Source organism: Chaetodon trifascialis, chromosome 5, assembly GCF_039877785.1.
Source record: "Chaetodon trifascialis isolate fChaTrf1 chromosome 5, fChaTrf1.hap1, whole genome shotgun sequence".
In the NCBI taxonomy this organism is placed as follows: Eukaryota; Metazoa; Chordata; class Actinopteri; order Chaetodontiformes; family Chaetodontidae; genus Chaetodon; species Chaetodon trifascialis.
Window position 1 is genome coordinate 30314572 of NC_092060.1, and position 20749 is coordinate 30335320.

Here is a 20749-nt window from a genome sequence, read left to right on the forward strand (position 1 = left end):
CAGGAGGATCTTCAGGGTCTGAACTGAAGAGCTTCCCTCGTTATTAACACGCCATTATTGTGTTATTTTAAATAAAAAAACAGGAAGGACTTGTCTTTAAATGTTCAATGAGAATCATTTCAATAGTTCATTAGGAATAAATAAGCAGATTGAATAAGAACATTTCTGCAGGTTATTAGACTTTTGGTGCATCAGTAGATCATGGCCTGAAAAAACCAGAGTAATGCAATATTTTCCATATTTTTACATGGAATAAACACGTCTGTAGCCAGGATTTTACACAGTCACGACACCCCCAAATAAACTGCGAGGCTTTCATTTCCACATTTCTTTTCCACTTCATTCATTCAAGTGTTCAGACACATTTTCGGTCAATTCTGTAGCTTTAAAAGCTCCTCGCTGCTACGATGTGATGCTGTGGATGTAAACACTGAACCCTGCCATCGTGTTTTAACTCAGGTTTACATCTGATGTCCTAAAAGAGTCAAATGTTGAGGTTTCGTCGATGATAGAATGATAGAAAACTAAAGTTGGGAGTAAGAAAATGTTCTGATCTGCTCCTCAGTGCTTCAGGTTTGTGTTCTCATCCACACGGTCCACCTGTTCACCTTCAGCTTTGACTCACTTCATCTTCTATTGTTCCTTTAAAATGTGACCTGAAACATGAAGTTCCACCTTCAGGATCCAGATCTAACAGGAACGATGTGAAAATGTAAAGCGCTTCGTGTCTGCTGTGACTTCTGCTGAAGCGTCTGTGGGCTGACGGCCGTGGACGCGCCGCGGAGATGAAACTGCAGTTATGAACAGAGGTCGGTGCTCAGCAAAGTGGCACAATTTAATTTGTGTGTCAGGAAGTGCACGGCTGCGATAGACTCAGTAATGAAACCTCTCAGCTTTAAGTTCTGTCTACTTTATATTCACAAAGAGAAACGAGCGAAGCAGCCATTGTGGAGACATGCAAATACACTGATCTCTTTAATACGGCCTTCACCCAATTGGACGCTGACTTTGACAAGCAGAACAAATGCCCTGCGAGCACAAACATGTGCAGGTCAGGAGGAGCGGCGCTGATGGCCGAGGCAGAATTCAACTTTCTTTATCCTCTTTTCAACGCCGGCAGTCACATTCTGCCTGTTCGCTTACTGTTAAATTAGTCATCTGAGATTAGAGGCGGCTTAAGGAAGGAAAGTTTTCCCTCAAAAGTTGATAAAGCTCTAAAAAAAAGCTCTGAACTTTATGTATACTGAACATATGCAAAAACAAAATGTGACAGTTTGTCTTTGCTGGAAAGTTTTTCACACAAACTTATTTTGTTTGTTGTTGAGTTAATGAAGTTCATCAGGTTGACTTCGTGTTCAGAGCGAGATGAGGTCAAAGCTCGGCCACCTCGAAGCTCTCACCAGATCACACCAGATCACAGGTGGATCTCAGGTCATGCACCTGTGGTTTGGACCAATCAGCGTCCTGTGAGGAACTACAGGGAGTGCAGGTGTGGTTCAGGTGTGACCACGGTTTGTGTGTAAACAACAATGGCGGCTCCTAAGGACGTTAGCATAGCTGCTGCTGTAGCATCACTTCTGTCAGAACTGACTGGCGTTCACTCTGCCACTACATCACATGGTTCACTGATCTGATTGGCTGAAGTTAACCTGTGCTACACAGTGATAGACAGATGGTTCATCCAATCACCTGCCAGGTATTCTTGACACGAAAGCACCCGCCTTTCCAGTTTCCTGCTCACGCTTTGTCGCCAGCTGCAGAAAAAATGAAGCACCGTGTTTTAGAAGACACTGCAAAGCATTCTGGGAAACACTCATACTCGCTGTCTTTCTGGAGGCGAGATGTTCAGATGACGATCAGGCTCATGCTGAAGAGCTGGAGTCAGTGGTTAGCTTAGCATAAAGAACGGGTGAATCAGTGTGTGGCTCATATGAGTGAGCGCAGAGTCTGAAGACTCCACCCGTCCTGTCCACCTCCACGCAGGAGCATCCAGAGCTGCTTCACTGTCTTGTACACTTTCTAAAAATACTGCTGCCGACACGGATAACAAATACAGTGTTTGTACTGCTGCACATTGCAGCAGATGACATGGACGATGTGAGCAGACGTCAGCATTGATAACACAGAGCTTCATCACACGACGCTGCAGTCAAACAGGCTGACAGCTGGAGGACGAAGGACCTGCGGCAGCTTCTTTCTTACAGGCTGGATGCAGCCGTCTGTCACTGAAGGGGCTGCTGCCCCACCGTCTCATGCAGGGGTGGGATGGGTTGTCCATCATCGATGTCAGCTTGGCTAGCGTCCTCCTCTCACACTTCCTTGATGGTGTCCAGAGGGCAGTCCAGGACAGGGCCAGCTCTCCTGACCAGTTTAGTCTTTTCCCGTCCCCCTCAGAGCTCCCACAGGTCCAGCAGACCACTGCATAGAAACAGTGTCCTACACACTCCAAAGGACTTCAGTCTTCTAGCAGGTGCAGATGACTTTGGCCCTCCTGCAGAGGACATCTGTGTTGTTTGTCCACTCCAGTTTGTTTTCCAGGTCAACACGCAGGTATCTGTCCTGAAGTCGCATCATTCATTGTTTCTGTTTGGACCAGGAGAAACATCTGGATGTCCCTGAACTCTGAACTATCGGCGCTGTAGGAACTACAACACCCAGCGGGCTGTGGCTCCGCGCAGGCGCAGTCGCAGCGGGAAGATGGCGCCTGTTTGGACACAGATGAGTTTGGTGACAGTTTTACTTCTGAACGTTTTCTGTACCTTCGTCTCTTCTTTGTACTTTCACCTCGGAGAGACCGAGAAAAGATGTTTCATAGAGGACATCCCGGACGACACGATGCTTATCGGTGAGTCTGTCACGGGACAACGCTTCCTGTTAGCACACAGCTTCAGCTAACGACGTTAACTTTAGCTAACTAGCTAACCAGCTAACGTGACTTCCGCGTTACTACAGCAGTAAAACAACAGATACTTTTACTTCATGTGTACTGCGTGTGTAACTTACACAGTATTTGTGTATGCATGAATGTATTTATAGACATTTATGCAGAGAGATGTTATACTTTGCAGATTTAGATCACAAAATATAATCTACAAACAAAAAAATGATGTACTTGTACATACTTATCAAGATTCAGGATCTGGAGGTACTGCAGATTGGTAGTAGCCTCGTGTACTCAAGTACATTCACAGTAGTGTTTAGTACTGTGAGTGTCCCAGTTAAATAAACTTCATTGATCCCCAGAGAGAAATCCAGAAGCTACCGGGCAGGATTTGAAATGAGTGCAGTTAGCTCCGCATTTACCAGCTGCAACATAAAAGTGATGCTAATATGATATAATCTACATTATTCCAGTGTGTGTGTGTGTGTGTGTGTGTGTGTGTGTGTGTGTGTGTGTGTGTGTGTGTGTGCGCGTGCGTGCGTGCGTGCGTGCGTGTCTGGGAGTGGATCCCTCCCTGCGTGAGTAGAACTGTAAACGCGCGTCCACGTAGAGACAGACATGCCTGAAAAACCTTGATCTGGATCCAGTGAGGACAGGAAGTGATGTGTTGGACTCGTCCTCCTGTTTTGGTCTCTCTCTCTCTCTCTGCAGGTAACTTTCAGACTCACCTGTATGATGAACAGAGGGCCGACAACCTGCCGGCCAGCCGGGACCTCGGGATGTTTGTTGAGGCCAGAGATCCAGATGACAAGGTTTGTCCCAGATCACAGGTGATCTGTTCAGTTCGGGCGAGCCGATTGGCCGATCGTCCACACTAAACCAACGTTTTTCACACCTGAAACCCGAGCTGGGAGAAAAGATTTTTAAACGTCAGATTAGTTTAAGTTAATTAATCTCACGTTAATCCGGTAACTGAGCGGCCATCGCTGTTACTTCAGCTGGACTCTGCTGTGTCTCCTGTCTGCTGTCCTCTCAGTCTGTCCCTCTGCTCCCTGCAGCTGGCTCTGTCTCAGCTGTTCGGCTCAAAGGGGACGTTCAGATTCACAACACGCAAAGCAGGAAGACACCAAATCTGCCTGCAGCCAGGCTCCTCACAGCGCCCCCCGTCTGCCGGAGGAATGCGGGTGAGAAGACGGATTTCTGTCCACGTTGGTCCTCCTCAGTTGTGCTTTTGTGCTTCTGTCAAATGTCTTGCTGTAAACCTTCGGCTGAAGGATAAACGTCCTGCCTGACGTGTTCTGGCGTGTCGCTGCAGACGGTTCACCTGAACATCAGAGTGGGCGAACAGACCAACAACTACACCGAGATCGCTGCCACAGACAAGCTGACGGAGCTGCAGCTGAGGGTCCGCCAGCTGAGCGAGCAGGTGTGGCAGATCCAGAGACAGCAGGCGTACCAGCGGGTCAGTGTGTGTGTGTGCGTGTGTGTGTGCGTGTGTGTGTCAGGTTGTAACAGAAATGCCGGACGTCTGCCTGAAGTTCTGCTTCCTGTTCGGTTCACAGCTCAGAGACAAAGATTTCCGAGAGGTGGACCATAACACCAACATGTGGATCTTCTGGTGGCCCGTCGTCCGCTCGCTCTACGTGGTCGCCATCGTCACCTGGAGCACCAAGTCCTGGTAACACGTCCATCCAAACATCCCAAACTGAGGACTGATCAGTCAGGCAGCCGATCGTCCTGCAGATAATTAACCTTCACAAACTGCTTCTGCTGCGTCTCTGCAGGGTCACAGGGTTAATTTAAAGGAACCATTCAGGCTAAAATGATTTATTTTTAAATTATTTCTAATAATTAAATGTCTGCCTGAAGACAGATGAGTGGATGAATCCACTGAGTGAAATGATTAGATGAAGTTTTTGATAAAATATCAGCTCCATTATGAGACGGTGAGCTTCAGCCTGCAGTCACAAACAGAAACACTTGATGATTAATGTTTCTGACAGCACAGAGACAACATTCAATACTCTGTCAATCAAATCAGACTTTTTAACACCTTCTGAGGCTTTCTGTGACTCTGTGCACCCAAAGTTCAGCAGAGGATCTTTTCCATAAAGTGTTGTTTGGAGGTGGACATTATATTTCTGATGCTGAGCCATTAAAGAAAACTTCAGCTCTTATTTACAGAACTTTTTTCAAAAAAGAAAATCCCAAACAGACCGTGATGTCAGCATTGGTACAATTTTACAGTTTGCATAAAACCAACAGAATAAAACGTTCAGTAACAAACAGATTTACTTCATATTATGAAAATAAACAATGTTTTATTTACAGCGTGAAGAAATCAACATTTTACATCCCGTGTTGCTGCTGCTCTGTTTCAGGTGAAGCCGCAGACGTTCCTGCTTCAGTACGCTTTGGACCTGCAAGAAAAACAGAAAAAAAGACAGTAGAACTTGTGTTTTTCCAGATGTGGAAACAGAATGAATGATTTTTATTGAACGGAGAACCCCCACACGAGACGGTCGGGACCAGGACGCGCAGGATTGGTCACCTGGAGAAGGCGGATACGGAGAGGAGTCCGAGCAGGAGCTCCAGGCTGTAGAAGCAGAGCAGCACGGCGCTGAGGATGACCTCCAGCCGCAGGACGAAGGTCTGCAGCAGCAGGTAGTAAACAGCCAGCGCGGCGCAGGGAAACAGGATGAAGAGCGACACGCAGGAGGCCAGCGAACGCTCGCACAGGTTCCCCTTCCAGCCTGAGGAAACACACAGCGCAGTGAGGTCATCGATGAGGTCAGCGCTGAGGTCACATGACCGCAGCCCTTCAGGAGAAGCTGCTGCTCCCACAGTAAGAACACCGTTACACCGAGTGTGACCGTCTGTCCACTCTGAACACCCGAGAGTCCAACAGTCTGCGTCCGCTGCTCCAGGTGTCCAACGTCCAATAGAAAGACGTTTAGATTTCTGTTTGTCTCTGTTTTCACTCGCAGCAGTGACGCCTGTGTGACAGTGAAGTGAAAACTCTGTCGCCTCACAGCTCAGCAGAGGACAGTCTGTCCCACCGTGCAGTGTGGACAGAGACACACAGTTTCCTCCACATGTGGACAGCTAACAGATCCTGATCATTTTCAGCTGTTCAGACAGAAAAGAAAACACATTCGCTTTGTTTCAGCTCGATCACAAGACGTCTCAGGATTCACGTCTCAGCGCCTTCAGTCCACAAAGACCTGAGATCGTTCAGCGCTTCACTGTTAAACTCCACCCAACTACAGCCAACTCCACCCAACTACAGCCAATGACCACAAGCCTTCTTCATCAGCTACACGAGCACTTCTGTCGTCATTGTGTTGAGTCAGCAGCAGCGACCTCGCAGCTCTCTGACTAAACAAAACTACTTTTGCTACGACTTTACTGCACAGTGACGACGGTTCGTCACGAGCGCTGACCGTTATTAGAAAGCACAGCACGAAATTTAAGTGGACAGAAAACTGGAACTTCAAGCACTGATGTCATTTGTTCTTAGAAATAGTCCTTAAAGTGAAAGCACAGACGCTGCTGCCGGTGGATAAAACGCTCTCCATGAACGATGTCCACATGATGGCAGCAAACAGGAAGTGGCCTCTGACAGAATGGACCCTGTAGATGATGCGTGTGTCCTGGCGTCTCACCGTAAAAGATCCTGAGAGTCTCCAGACCGAGGAAGAGCAGCAGCAGCACCACGTCCAGAACCAGATTATCTGACGGGTAGGGCAGTAAAATCCCTGCACGACAAACAGAGCAGGGGGAAAGGTTTAAACGTGACGCCAACACTATGACCTTTGACCTCCTTCCTTCAGCTGCCTGTAATTTCAAAGACATTTTAAAGGAAGGTTCTTTGACGCGCATGGCAGCCGTTTTGTATTTTATGATGACATCTTTAGTCTTTAAAGCTGCCTGCGCTTCACTGTGTCTCGTGCCTGAGGTTTCTAGAATGTAATCTGATTACATGACATGCACTTTGTTTTCTAGCTTGTGCCTCTGGTTGGTTGACTTTAATGAATAAAAACTGAAATCTTTCCTGATGCCTCAGTCCTGAGTTTGTCACAGAGATCAGTGTTCATACAGAACGTTTGTTAATTTAACAGCAACCAACAAGAGCTTCAACCTGGTGAAAAACAGGGATTTCCAGTGACCCGGAAACTGAAGAGAGTCAATGTAAAACCAAAGATAAAGACAGACAGTGGAGTTATGGGCATCGGCTGAGTGGAAAAAGAACCCAAACCACACCGCACAATGAAGAATTAGTATTAACTGCAAAGAAAACACATGATCTCAACCCTGATGCTGCTTTCAAAGACAAATATAGGAGACAAACATTTCCCACACACATCAGTAACCAATCTGATTTCAGCAACATCAGGTGAGAGATTTCAGACGCTGCAGACAAAATCTCTGAGAAGTGATGGACATTTGCAGTATTAGTGGTATAATGAGGATTACTTGATTTAATTATTGTAAAAATATTCATAATATTTTGAGCTCATCAAGCTGAGGTTTTGCTTCATGACAATTGTAATATCGAGGTTCGTCCAGCAGGAGGCAGTGTACTGACTGAGCAATGAACTGAAGCTCAGAGAAAGCCTCATCTGTGACTGATGCTGCCGTGCAGACTGTGGAGGTAGTCAAGCTTCTTTCACACCTTTATAGATGAATATCAGGATCTCTGCCAGGTAGAAGGCAGCAAAGTACCAGCTGTTCAGGTAGAGGAGGACCTGCAGAGGAGTGGACGAAAGCTGAGGAGGACGAGTCAAGGACAACAGAGGAGCACATCACACACACACACACACACACACACACACACACACACACAGATTCAGACCAGCTGTGTGCTGCAGCTCTGCATCACTTTCACGTGAAGGATACGATTGGCTGACTCCCTGCAGGCAAAAAGGAAAAATACAGCTGTTAGTGCCCAAAGTATCAAAGCTGAAAATGAAGTAACAACAGGTTGATTCCGCAATACTAACAGCAATATTGAGAGTAGTTTTTTTCTGAAATGAATAATTGTATATGGTGGCCTTAAACCAGATATTTCGTATTACTAATTATTAGTTTCAGAGTTTGACTTTATAGTGTTAAACTTGCTGTAGTTTATCACCGTGATGCTAAGCAGCAACACGAGGGCGGCGCAGTAAAATGACTTCAAAAAAGTACAAAAAGGCATGAAATTGAAATATACAAGTAAAGTACAAGTACTCCGGAATTGTACTAAATGTACTTGGTTACATTCCAGCACTGATCAGAGATCATAGAGGTAGTCAAGTCAGTATCGTGCTATACGACAGCGTTGTTGGTAAGTTAGTTAGCTTATTTCTGCCAGCGCCAGTTTATTATCTGGTTAAATCTTCGGTGAACCATGATAATCAAACGAGGTTTTAATTAACCTGTCTGACAAGAATAACCCTCTGACATGAATCTCTTGTGACCTTCTGAGAGTTTAATCGCCGTTTTTCTGTAACGTTATGATGTTAAATAGAAAACGCTGCCTGGATTACGAGCTAGCATTAGCTAAAGGATGCTAACGGAGGTCCCGACCTCACACCCGAACCTTTTCTTTCCCGCTCTTTCTGTCACACGGTTCACTGTGAACCGCCACACAGGCAAATACTTCAACCTTTAACTGTGGTTATATGTCTAAATGTTTTATTTTCTACAAAAATGTGTGACTTACCAGGCGCCATGTCTGATTGCCATGGAAACAGCTTGGGCGGAAGTGCGCCTTCTTCGTGTTGGGTAAAATGGAGCGGGTATGACTTTCTGCCCCCTACAGGCTGTGTATGATACTACTACTAGTACTGCTACGAGTACTACTACCACTATTACTTCTACTACCGCTACTGCTACTACTACCAGTGCTGGAAGAGGTACTGAGACTATTTGATTAAGTAAAAGTACCAACACAGTGTAGAAATGCTCTTTCACACGCTTCCGTGTTTACATGCTTAGTTATATTTTTTATATTTTGGAGAACATTCTTTTTCTCTTAGTTTTATTCTCATCCTTATTCTTCTTTATTGTATATGTTTTATGTTCATGTGTATGTTTAACCTGCTGCTGCAACAAAGGAATTTCCCAAATTGGGATAAATAAAGTCTAAGTCTAACATCAGTTTACAGTGTACAAAATAACAAATACTTGTACTTTTATTCAATTAACTAGAAACTAGTGTAGTTGAGTATATTTCGTCTGCTTGTACTCTGTCTACTGCATTTTCTAAATCTCCTTTTATTCTGCTGTTGCAACAAGAGAATTTCCCCGGCGTGGGATCAAGTCGATCTTATCCAAATGAATTGGTCCAACGCGAAAAGAACTACAACACCCAGCATCCTGTAGCGGCGCTCTGATTGGTCAGACTCGATCAATGGTTTACGTGGCATTGCTGGATCCGCGCACGCTCAGTCGTGTCTCTCCCGGCAGGAAGATGGTGTCTGTCAGGATGCAGTCGTGTGTGTTGTCACTTTTACTTCTGAACGTTTTCTACAGCGTCGTCTCCTCCCTGTACTTTCACATCGGAGAGACCGAGAAGAAATGTTTCATTGAGGAAATCCCAGACGAGACGATGATTATCGGTGAGTGTCTGCGGGGACAGGAAGTCACCGGCTAATGCTAACTGCTAGCTCACCAACTTTGGCTAGTTAGCTAATCGGCTAACTGAGCTCAAGTTGTCTTTGGTGTTCGTGGAGGGTGAACACAAACGGCTCTTTAGTGCCGAGGGGGTGATTTAGTCAGAAGCAACTTAACCATCGTATGGATTTAAATATTTCCTCAGCGTGAAGTCAAATATTAATAGTACAACAGCAGTGGTCGCATTTATGAAGCTACATTCTTGGTTATCGCACATGACCAGAATTGTTCGTCATGGCGCGTTTCTACCTCAGGAAGGACGCTTCACCAACACGGCGTTAAACTCATGTGAAGTAACTGAGCAGTAGAAAGTAGTTACGTAACATTTAACCGTCATGAAAGAAACTTCAAAATATCAAAAACAAGTGTTTCACGTGTTGAGTCTGTTTCACGGTGCAGCTGCAAGCTGTTTGAATACCTGACTGTCCTCGAACAGCTCACCTGTGTGACTCAGAGAGGTGACGCTGACAGGAAGTGACTGTGGTATCTTTTACTTCTGTAAACATCTGCGGTGGAGCCTGCTCATCTGCGCCGAGCAGAAATGAAGGAAGAGAAGAAGAAGAGGAAGCAGATGTGCGTGTGATGACGGTTCCTCACCTCTGACCTCTGACCAGCTCACCTTTTACCTTTGGTCATACCTAAAGGATCACAGTGATAGAATTAACGTTTAATTGAGATCGTTATCTGCTGAATGTATCAGATGTGCGTTTGTGAGCCTGCGGAAGAAGACTTTCTCTGGACAGTCGTGGTTGGACAGCAGTGCGTATGTCCACTTGTCTTTTGTCTCTGACGATCTGTGACACGACAGCAGGTTTGCTTTCGTACACTCAGGCAGAACTTCACCTCAGACAGGTGCAGCCTCTGTCACTGGATATGACTCGACTCTTTGAAGCTTTTTAACAGTTGTGAGTGTGAACCGCTCTCAGCCACCGTGAGCTTCCTCTTCAGCTGGAGCCAGGAAGTAGATTTATGAGCACTTCACTTCAAAGCAGATCCTTGAACCAGACCTGTTTTGTCCCACGTCTTAACGACTGATCAGTACTCTGAATGAAACGTGTAACCGCCGTCGTCTCTCTGCAGGTAACTATCGGACTCAGCTGTACGATAAGCAGAAGGAGGAGTACCTGCCGGCCACTCAGGGTCTGGGGATGTTTGTGGAGGTCAAAGATCCTGATGACAAGGTGAGCAAAGAGAGGCGTCCTGCACTCTTCATCGTCATCATCCTCCGCTCATCGTTTCACCCTGACTGAACTGGCTCGTGTGTCCTCTGTGTCTCCTGCAGGTGATTCTGTCCCGGCAGTACGGCTCAGAGGGACGATTCACCTTCACGTCACACACACCTGGAGAGCATCAGATCTGTTTGCACTCCAACTCGTCCAAGTTCTCCCTGTTCGCCGGAGGCATGCTGGTGAGGAGGACGCACACACACACACACACACACACACACACACACACACACACACACACACACACACACACACACACACACACAGTCACAGGGGCTTTAAAGTGACGTTTTGTCTTTCTTTGCTTTTGTACAATGACCACAGGTTATTTACTCACTGAGATATTTTCTCTGAGCTCAGTCTGCCTGAAGTCGCCGTGTCTTTGTCTGCTTACGTGTTGCTGGTGGAGGTTTTTCATCATGGCGTCTGTCAGTGCTGTAATGTTGCTGCTGTGGATGATGAAGATGGTGCTTCTTCATTGCTTCCTGTTGAATTGCTTTTCAGAGGGTTCACCTGGATATTCAGGTGGGCGAACACGCCAACAACTACGCCGAGATCGCCGCCAAAGACAAACTGACGGAGCTGCAGCTCAGAGTCCGACAGCTGGTGGAGCAGGTCGACCAGATCCAGAAGGAGCAGAACTACCAGAGGGTCAGTCTGAGTTTGAGAGCAGTCCAGGTCCAGAGTCACAGCTTCCTGTCAGGAGGACGTCTACACGGAGACACCTTCAACAGTTTGGTGTCTCACACATTTGTCAGTCCTCTGAGAATATTTCAGTGTGAGGGGTCAAAAACACGCCGCTGTCCCAGCAGGACGACGAGCGTAAACACACGTTAGAGGTGGTTTGAAGTTTTTTTAGATCAAACATTAAATGTTAAAGGACAAGAGGTGCGAAGCAAAGTCCAGCTCAGCTGTTTCTTTATGACACCTTTGATTCCTCACTGAAGTGTGGTTGTTTGAATGTGAAATGTCCACAGCTGTTGAGTGTCCTGCGCTGTCTGTCTGTCTGTCCTCTGTCTCAGTACCGTGAGGAGCGTTTCCGTCAGACCAGCGAGAGCACCAACCAGCGAGTCCTCTGGTGGTCCATCGTCCAGACCCTCATCCTGGTGGCCATCGGCATCTGGCAGATGAGACACCTCAAGAGCTTCTTCGAGGCCAAGAAACTGGTGTAACTTTGCTTTGGGGGGGGGTGTGAGTGCGTGTGTGTGTCTGAGTGAGTGTGTGTGTGTTTGGTCTCTACTGATAGATGCAGTACTGAGCGGTGGCGCCGAGGAGAATCTGCTGAGGAGACGGGAAGCAGAGAAATCCTGCTGCACGATTCAGCTTGAATGCAACACCTTTAGATTATTGTTATTATTAATGTTGTTGTTTTCCTCACCACCCTGTTTGTAACGAGCCCTCACGTTTGCAGTAGACTATCAGGGAAAATGTCGTATCTCTATTTATTATGCAGGCTTTCTTCCTCCTGTCGACACCACAGAACTGCCGTCTGCAGTGAACCCGCCCTGGACTCTTTGTATCTGACGTGCTTTTTACCCATCAGCCCCTTTTCTTCCTTGTTACTCACTGTGATGAGTGCTCGATGTGTTACTGGCCGATAGAGATGACGTTCAGAGCGTGACGATATGACGGTTCAGTTTACGTGAAATGACAGTTTTACTCATTTTCTGCCCCTAAAACATCTCGCAGGAATATTTTCATCTGACAGCAGCGAGCGGCTTTGTGAGACTCCTCCAAACTGTCCTTCGTCGTTTGTGTTCAGCCTGCTGCACGTCCTGAAATACTGCCCCCACTGGTCATGGGATGAACTGCATCCATAGTGTTCGTTTCTGCGCGATGTGGAGGCTGAGAGGAGGCGCAGGACTGCTGTCCATCACGCACACATCAGCTTTCAGCAGGAAGTCAGAACATCAGAGCTTTTATTTTGACACGTTCGTGACGTCTGAGCAGCTTCTCGCTGCTTTGAATCCTGCTGAAGGCGATGCTGCTGCGACTGAACACTAAGGAGGACAAAGCAGTTTCAGCTTCCACCTGCAGAGCTTGAGGACCACAGAGGGTCCAGACACAGGTGCTGTGCTGTCCCTCTGCAGGTGTCCTCGTCACGTGACCCCTCTCAGCCTCACTGAAGTGCAGTTTGGTGATTGATCTTCAGGCGAATGATCGATCAAAACTCGATCAGTTTGTGTGACGTTCAACCAAACGAGACGTTTCCTGTTTGTCCTGCGTGTGAGTGACTTCTGTGTCCACTGTGTCCAAACTGAATGTATGTTTCTGTTGTCTGATCGTGGCTTGGTGTTGGTCTGCTGGTGGAGGTTTTCAGAGAACATTCTGATCTTTGGCTTCATTAAGACGTTTTTTAATCTGCTGAGTCTTCAGAGACACAACCTGAACGTCCAGAGGAGACTTTTAGCTCCCGGAGCGTCAGGTCTTGAGGCGTCCTTTAATCCTGTCAGATTATCTGCTCGTGTCCAGTCCAGCGCCCGGAGACGTCTCCCCGTTCGGATCTCTGTCTTCATCACTCTCACGGTCACTTGTCTCTGCTTTGACCGAGCAGCGTCTCGTGTTGTCTGTCCTGATTTCTGCGTGAATCTGCTGAAGACAAACATTCACGTCAAAATGTCCCCATCATGGTGATCAGCTGTCAGGTTTTAAAGACGCTTTGGACAAAGACGGCAGATGTCCCCTCCTTCCTTCCTCTCTGGTAGTTTGTGTTGGACTTTGCGTTGCTGGTAGATTTCAGAGACGTTTCTCTGCTCACAGTTGAAATCAGTTGTTCGAGGCGGACGAGGGGCTCGACTTTCTGTTGTTTTCGGGAGATTCTGTCCGTGTGAAATCTGTCTGAAATTGCACTCAAAATAAAGTTTTGTCACATTTGGTCTAAAGACTGAGTGAAGTTTCTCCACCAAACCCGGTTTGGAAAGTCGCTTTGAGGAGTTTTCAGAGGCTGTACGTAGATTTATTTTGAGGAACAAACAGAAATGTGACTGCAAACAAATGAAATAAAGTGAAAACTGACAGAAGTATAATCACGCCTGCTTCCTGAAACAACAGTACAAGTGTTGACGGAATATTTCACGTTTTGTTTTCATCCGAAGACGAGACAAGAAAGACGATCGTTGTCTTTGTCATCTGTTTGGTTTGTGTGTGGTGGAAGTACTGCAGTACTTACATGTACTGTGGTACATTCAGAGGATACGACACACAAAACTGCAAGAATCCCACAAATACATCAGCTTCATCAGGTACAATTAGAAATAACAGGAAGAGTTTGTGTCAGAGTTTCTGCTGATGGCAGCAAACATTCAGAGTCATTTCACAACCATGAAGACTGTTTTTAGGCTGAATCTATTTGAATTTAGTTTCACTGAAGCCACAAAATGACGAATGGCTTCAGTGTTTCTCCCCCAGACCAGAGTTAAGGCAGCGTGGAGGTTTAAAAACAGAACATGGACTTTCATTGTTTATTTGTTACTTTAATGATAATAAAGTAATAAACTTTATTTATACAGCACTTCTCAATAAAACGTCACAGTGCTTTTTGTTTGTGAACCAGGTTTCAAATATTTCAGGAGCAATGAGGCAAACAGAATCAGACACAAATAAAAAGGAATAAAATACCAACAATAAGATGAGTCACAAACAATATGACGTGCTGGGGATGAATCAGTGTGCTTGCATTAGTAAAAGTTAGTGTAGAATAAATTAAAGCTTTTAGTGTATACTTTACTGAACTCTTCTTTTACTGCTTTAGAGGCTGCCGGGTTTTTGTTTCCAACTACAAGACATCAGATTTTATGAGAAGTAGCTGATAATCGGAGGTGAGGTGTCATAAATGAATGAAATGAAATGTGAAGTGCAGCATAAAAAAGATCAAAATCAAGTCCAAGCAGCTCAACATTTTACTGAGGACAATAACTGATGAGACAGATTTTCCTCTGCTGCTGTAAAAAAAAAACTCTAGGAACCTTTATTACCAACTGCCGCCGTTCCCGGTCGGACTCCTAAAGACGTCGGACATCGTTACAATCGGCTTCTGTTTGATATTTTCCAGGATGAAATGATCATGAAACATTTGGCCAGTCGGTGATTTTTGTGTCGTTTTTCATTTTTGTCTGGATTCGGACGTTAACGGACGCTCGGGAACGCTCGGTCAAAGTCGGTCAAAGTCGGCGTCGCAGATTAAAATAAAGTAAAGCAGAAAATGTTGGACCCGGAGCGGCGGTGCGTGTGAACCGCTACATGCTACGTGTACAGTAGCCGTAGATGTGAGGGGGGCTGACAGACGGCTAACGGACAGAGACACAGACAGACAGACAGAGACAGACATGGAGCCAGAACAAACCGGTTTCAAACATGGATTTTAACTTTAGAGCTTAATGTTAACAAGCTGTAAAGCGGAAGAGCCGCACGGTTCGTGAGGTCGAAGAGTTAGCAAAGAGTTAGCCGAGAGTTAGCATGGAGGACAGTTTGGGCTCGGCGACACTTCCAGAGGAGAGAGAACGCGGGAGTGAGACATCTGCGTTTTTCTGAGAGACAACACGAGTCCTCACCGTGTCTTCCTGCTCGTTCAAGAAGCGGAAGTCTTTGTTTTTGAGTGAAGCGGACAGAAAGCAGGACGGTGAAGATGATGTATTCATCGAGAAGGAAGCCCGTCCTGTACTTCAAGGAGGAGAGAAGGTAAGACGGAGAGTGTGCTGTTTAAAGGTGAGTCAGAGCTCACCTGCTCACTCTCTCTCTCTCTCTCTCTCTCACACACACACACACACACACACACACACACACACACAGAGTACAAACACAGTGTGAGTAACTCTGTCTCTCAGCCCTTTAAGAAATCAGGTGTCCAAAGTTGTCCATCATGAGGAGACGTGAGTTCATCCAGAGACATCAGAGGTCTTTAAAGTCTCTGCAGGTGAATCTGAAAAGATGCAAAATACCTGACGAATGTTTCTGTTTGATGGAAACAAGAGCTTCATGATGCACAGGACACCTGGAATCACTGAAGAGGAACTAACCGGTGAGACAGGGCGTCAGATGTCCTCCTGAGACTCATCCTAGACTGGTTTGATGAGTTTCTTCTTCCTGTGGATAAAAAAATCAGTCAAACGAGAACTTTAAGTTTTTAAAATTCAGCCTTAAAACAGCAAAATCAGATTTTTGATGCCTCAGACTCGCTTCAGTTTGTACGAGCTGAGGACGAAGCCTCAGCTGTCGTCTTCCTCTCTGGACGTCTGAAGATGAGCTTCACAAGCTCTCGGCTGGTTTGTCTTCAAAGCTTTGACCCTCAGACGGCTGCAGGTCGTCTCGGGCTGCGTTCACGTCCTTCGCAGCGTCCGTCACAGGTTTGGTGTCTTCACCCAGTGAGAAGAACAACAGGAGCGTCCTCAAAGTGACGCAGACAATCGATACAGCTCTGAATCAGATTTAGACCAAATCAGCATTTAGCTGCTGTGACCAGAGGCAGCAGCGGCCGTCCCAGAGAGACATCAGTCAGGACAGCAGCTTCGTCCTGTTCGCTTCGCCTGCTCGTCCTCAGCTCACGTCTTTCTCTGAGGTTTGATTTTTCTGGACTGATCGGACATCGAGGCATCAGTGAACGTCTCAGAGGACTGAAATCCTGACGTCCCTTCAGTTTATCAGAAAAACATCCTTCCATGATGTCCCACCGTCTCCACCGGCAGACGCAGATATGTCAGAGCTCGTCTCGTCTGTCCGGATAAATGTCTCAAGGGACGTACAGTAATAGGACATTCTGTGAGGAGACAGAGAACCAAAACTGTGAGCGCAGAGACACAGACGAACCGCGAAGACTGATCAGAAGACGGACACAAAGCGGGACAGACGCTGACGTCTCTGCGTGTTTTAATGTTTCAATCAGTGTTCTGTCAATCGACCAATCACTGCAGCACTACGAGCTGTGCGCGCGCGCGTGTGCGTGCGTGTGTGTCTTTCTTTGAACACTGCTGTTGGTGATGATGATGATGATGGTGATGATGATGATGGAGTGCTTTCATCTGTTCTCATTAAATCACAGTGATCAGATTTTCCTGCAGAGATGAAAAAAAAACATTGTTACCCACAATCCCCGGCGCTGTCCGATCCCGTGGTCACTTCCTGTTTGTGGCGTGGTGTGTTTCAGGTTCCTCTCCAGTAAATGTACGGTCTACAAGCTGTTCGGCCTCTGCATGGTGCTGCTGCTCGTCTCGCTGCTCTGGCTGCAGCTCAGCTGTTCGGGCGACGTGTCCGCCGCCGCCAGTGTAGACCGACGCCCCCCCCAGCCGCCGCCGCCGCCCTGCTCGGCCGACCTTCAGGTGCCCGTGGACGACCCCTCCTGGGGCCCTCACAAACTGGCCCTCATCGTCCCCTTCAGGGAGCGCTTCGAGGAGCTGCTGGTGTTCGTTCCCTTCATGCACACGTTCCTCAACAAGAAGAAGATCCGGCACAAGATCTTCATCATCAACCAGGTGGATCACTACAGGTGAGCAAGCACCTGAGCAGGTTTGTCTGACCACGCCTTTCTGATCACGACAGCACAGACTCTCATCCTGCTGCAGCAGCGACAGACAGGCGTCGTGTCTCTGGGCTGTCCACGCGTTCCCTTCTCATTGGATGGTCAGAGGTCACATGACCACATCGTACTGACGTGTTGATTCATCACCTCCAGCTGGCGAGCCTTTTGATTTAGGTCCACCTGCTTCACCTCCTGTCCTTGATGGCCGGAGTCCTTCCCGCCTCCGCCCTTCAGTACAACCAAAACACGGCTGATCAGCTGGCGATCAGCTGATCGATCAGCTGACTGCTCGGTGCTCTCTCTTTGGCTGCTGCAGCAGGAACATGAACTCCTCCTTCACATAAACGTATCACGTTAATCAACACTCAGCTGGTCTGAGATCAGAGCGTCTCTTCTGTCTCTCTCAGGTTTAACCGAGCGTCTCTGATCAACGTGGGTCACCTGGAGAGCGGGAACGACACAGACTACCTGGCGATGCACGACGTGGATCTGCTGCCTCTGAACGACGCTCTGGACTACGGTTTCCCCGCCGACGGCCCGTTCCACGTGGCCTCGCCGGAGCTGCACCCGCTGTACCACTACAAGACCTACGTGGGCGGAATCCTGCTGCTCACCAAGAAGCAGTACAGCATGGTACGAGCCGGCACACGCCGAGGCCACCTGAGGCCAGGGGGGCGGCTAACGGGCCGCCTGAGGCCAGGGGGGCCGCGAACGGGCCGTCTGAGGCCAGGGGGGCCGCGAACGGGCCGTCTGAGGCCAGGGGGGCCGCGAACGGGCCGTCTGAGGCCAGGGGGGCCGCGAACGGGCCGTCTGAGGCCAGGGGGGGCCGCGAACGGGCCGCTGGACCACACACACATTTCTCATTGTGACATTAACCTGAGAGGTCAGGTGTCGCCCCACCTGTCAGTCTTAATGCCACTGGAGGAGCAGAACCAACAGAAACGTCCACGTTCTGAATGTGTCCTCTGAAGACAGACAGCTGTAATGATCGGAACTGTCCAGCAGGTGGAGACAGTCTGTGCAGACGTCAGTGAGCAGAACCTGTTTTTGTTTTTGCTTCTTTTAGTGTAACGGGATGTCCAACCGGTTCTGGGGTTGGGGCCGAGAGGACGACGAGTTCTACAGAAGACTGAGGAAAGCTGAGCTGCAGGTAAGCGTCTCACAGGTGTCCTTTAAATAAAGTTTCTTCAAACGAAGCGTCGGTTCCATCGATCTGTCCTCGTTTGTCTCTGCAGCTGTTCAGGCCGAGCGGAATCACCACGGGATACAAAACCTTCCTCCACATCCACGACCCCGCCTGGAGGAAGAGGGACCAGAAGAGGGTCGCCGCTCAGAAACAGGTAGCTCACCTGATGCTCACCTGAGCTTTCGAAGGCTCACAGGTAAACGCTGAGGTAGCAGCTGATCAGAGCTCAGTTTTACCTGAGATGTAAGTGATGTAAAGGAGGCCGTGGAGGAGGGACAGCAGCAGTTCAGTGTCCCCTCGTCCATCTGTCCTTCTGTCCTCAGAAAATGAATGTTTGTCAGATGAGAACCTCAGGTGTATGATTAAAGCTCGGCAGAGCGTTAAAACGTCCCTCCCCCTGCAGGAGCAGTTTAAGGTGGACCCGGAGGGGGGGCTGTCTAACCTGCGGTACCAGGTGGAGTCCAGGCAGGAGCTGACCATCAGCGGCGCTCCCTGCACCGTCATCAACACCAAGCTAGAGTGTGACCAGAGCCAGACGCCCTGGTGCCTTCTGGGATAGACGCCGTCGGTTCTGTGTGCCGGCAGACGCTTCAGTGGAGGCTCATGGTACCGACAGACATATTGATCACTGATTGAGTGATTCTCAGCTGAGCAGGAGGATCGATCGGCGCTGACCATCGAAGTCAAACTGCTGTTCAACTTCCTGTTCCCATTTTTCTGACCGCTCCGTTCATTAAACTCACCTGAAGAAGCCATCTGTCAGAGCGGACGGAGGCGGTCTGTGACAGCACACCTGAGCTCTGTGATGGATTCCTATTGGCTGGTACCTGGAAGCAAACTGCAGGGTCTATTTTTTTTACTGTGGGATTGTGCAAATGCAGCAATGGAGCGATGGGTGCCATGACAGCCCGCCACAGGCGTGGAGAACATCCACCGAGCACGCTGTGAGGTCAGAGCGAGGTCGGCTTCATCCACAGTGAGGTCAAAACTCTTCTTCTGAGTGTATGAACCTTCATTTTTTACAGCTTGTCCCTCGTTTGTCTTCAGGACATCGTTGTTGTTTGTGTACTGAGCTGAGCTGCAGCAGATCACCTGAAGGAGGAAAAACAATCGATCACAGACATCAGCCTCTCTGGGCTCGACCGTTCCACCTGCTTCTGACCGAGGAGGAACCGAAGCGTCCTGCTCGTCCCTCAGTCACATGATCAGTCTGTGATCTGATCGGTCATGATCACATGACCTCCCTCAGCGGGAGCCTTCTGGACACTCTGAGGAAGAAGGTGTGACGACAGGCGGGAACCTGCTGATGAAGGTCATGTGACCCGATCAGACGCTCTGCTGGTGATCAGTTATCTGTCGATTGATCTGATGTGATTGATCGTAGCAGAGTTTTGGTTCCTCTCAGCTCTTTAGTTGTTTTAGTTTGGGAGCTGCTGGAGGTTCAGTGCTGCTCACAGAGCTCACACCTGCAGAGGCCAGGTGTGTCTTTGAGCCTCACTTCACTTTTTACAGTGTGGTGGAAATCAGGTGATCGGACCTCAGAGCACATCGTCATGCTGCTGGAGATCGAAACATAAAAACCAAAACTGATGAGAACTTTACAGAGCTGCCTGGATCTGCATCTGGATCTGGATCTGAATCTGGATCTGGATCTGGATCTGCATCTGGATCTGGATCTGGATCTGGATCTGCATCTGGATCTGGTTTTAAAGACAAAGAGTTTCAGAGTCAAGATTTGAGAAATGTCTTGAACGTGTGTTTTAAATGAAATGTTAGTCCTTATCATGTTTCTGGAGGCTGTAGACAAAGTGCTGTCCTCTCCGCTGAGCGTCCTCAGTAGACAGACACACACTGAGAGCTCAGAGGCGGAGCCACACCTGTACGTTCACACCTGCAGGCGGTACGCAGGGCCCGGGCTGCCCACAGGCCATCTGAACAGAAGGTCTTTAGAAGTGCTCGGTCCTCGTCTCTGAAGACGTTGCTGGTTCTCATCAGGTCACTCATGTTTCGAGTCGACGCAGACGTCACAACGAACTTCGTGTTTCAGATGTGAGTAATTTAACTTAACGAGCGTTCAGGAGACGCTGAGACGACCTGCAGGATGAGTCCGACCTCACTGACGCCTCTGTCAGTTTTACTTTTCTTCTTCTCTGCTGTTATGTTGTGGTGGGCCTCTGGGGGGCGCTGTGGGGTTTCAGAGCGCCTCCATATCAAAGTGACAACGGTACCGTGTGTTTGTACAACATCCAGTATTTATATAAACCAGAGTCTACAAAACATGTCCA

The 20749-nt window shown here is 47.9% G+C and overlaps 4 protein-coding genes across 4 annotated transcripts; 3 read left to right on the plus strand and 1 right to left on the minus strand.

The window, feature by feature from the left end:
- The first annotated feature begins 2680 nt into the window (after positions 1–2680).
- On the plus strand, positions 2681–6935 carry LOC139331628 (transmembrane emp24 domain-containing protein 9-like). The gene is made up of 6 exons (XM_070963223.1): positions 2681–2845; positions 3593–3693; positions 3940–4065; positions 4197–4343; positions 4444–4559; positions 5263–6935. Exons 1-6 carry the CDS (start codon positions 2698–2700, stop codon positions 5264–5266), a joined length of 642 nt encoding a protein of 213 aa, XP_070819324.1. The 5' UTR covers positions 2681–2697; the 3' UTR covers positions 5267–6935.
- On the minus strand, positions 5058–8598 carry tmem216 (transmembrane protein 216). The gene is made up of 6 exons (XM_070962228.1): positions 8589–8598; positions 7781–7794; positions 7557–7650; positions 6547–6639; positions 5433–5634; positions 5058–5301 (listed from the first exon to the last, which is right to left on the minus strand). Exons 1-6 carry the CDS (start codon positions 8596–8598, stop codon positions 5286–5288), a joined length of 429 nt encoding a protein of 142 aa, XP_070818329.1. The 3' UTR covers positions 5058–5285.
- Positions 8599–9320: 722 nt separating this feature from the next.
- On the plus strand, positions 9321–13791 carry LOC139331627 (transmembrane emp24 domain-containing protein 9). The gene is made up of 5 exons (XM_070963222.1): positions 9321–9486; positions 10622–10722; positions 10824–10949; positions 11272–11418; positions 11790–13791. Exons 1-5 carry the CDS (start codon positions 9339–9341, stop codon positions 11937–11939), a joined length of 672 nt encoding a protein of 223 aa, XP_070819323.1. The 5' UTR covers positions 9321–9338; the 3' UTR covers positions 11940–13791.
- A 979-nt stretch (positions 13792–14770) lies between these two features.
- b4galt7 (xylosylprotein beta 1,4-galactosyltransferase, polypeptide 7 (galactosyltransferase I)) lies at positions 14771–20737 on the plus strand. Its single transcript, XM_070963221.1, has 6 exons — positions 14771–15444; positions 16907–17245; positions 17686–17911; positions 18345–18428; positions 18514–18618; positions 18868–20737. Exons 1-6 carry the CDS (start codon positions 15392–15394, stop codon positions 19021–19023), a joined length of 963 nt encoding a protein of 320 aa, XP_070819322.1. The 5' UTR covers positions 14771–15391; the 3' UTR covers positions 19024–20737.
- The last annotated feature ends 12 nt before the right edge of the window (positions 20738–20749 follow it).

Excerpts from the sequence above, each read along its gene's own strand:
- LOC139331628 (XM_070963223.1), top strand. The coding sequence starts at position 2,698 with ATGGCGCCTGTTTGGACACAGATGAGTTTGGTGACAGTTTTACTTCTG. Across the intron at positions 3,694-3,939 it reads CCAGAGATCCAGATGACAAG|CTGGCTCTGTCTCAGCTGTT; the intron begins GTTTGTCCCAGA and ends TGCTCCCTGCAG. Across the intron at positions 4,066-4,196 it reads CGTCTGCCGGAGGAATGCGG|ACGGTTCACCTGAACATCAG; the intron begins GTGAGAAGACGG and ends GTGTCGCTGCAG.
- tmem216 (XM_070962228.1), bottom strand. Across the intron at positions 6,640-7,556 it reads CCTGATATTCATCTATAAAG|GGATTTTACTGCCCTACCCG; the intron begins GTGTGAAAGAAG and ends TTTGTCGTGCAG. Across the intron at positions 5,635-6,546 it reads GACTCTCAGGATCTTTTACG|GCTGGAAGGGGAACCTGTGC; the intron begins GTGAGACGCCAG and ends GTGTTTCCTCAG.
- LOC139331627 (XM_070963222.1), top strand. The coding sequence starts at position 9,339 with ATGGTGTCTGTCAGGATGCAGTCGTGTGTGTTGTCACTTTTACTTCTG. Across the intron at positions 9,487-10,621 it reads AGACGAGACGATGATTATCG|GTAACTATCGGACTCAGCTG; the intron begins GTGAGTGTCTGC and ends GTCTCTCTGCAG. Across the intron at positions 10,723-10,823 it reads TCAAAGATCCTGATGACAAG|GTGATTCTGTCCCGGCAGTA; the intron begins GTGAGCAAAGAG and ends TGTCTCCTGCAG.
- b4galt7 (XM_070963221.1), top strand. The coding sequence starts at position 15,392 with ATGATGTATTCATCGAGAAGGAAGCCCGTCCTGTACTTCAAGGAGGAG. Across the intron at positions 17,246-17,685 it reads AACCAGGTGGATCACTACAG|GTTTAACCGAGCGTCTCTGA; the intron begins GTGAGCAAGCAC and ends TGTCTCTCTCAG. Across the intron at positions 18,619-18,867 it reads GGGTCGCCGCTCAGAAACAG|GAGCAGTTTAAGGTGGACCC; the intron begins GTAGCTCACCTG and ends CTCCCCCTGCAG.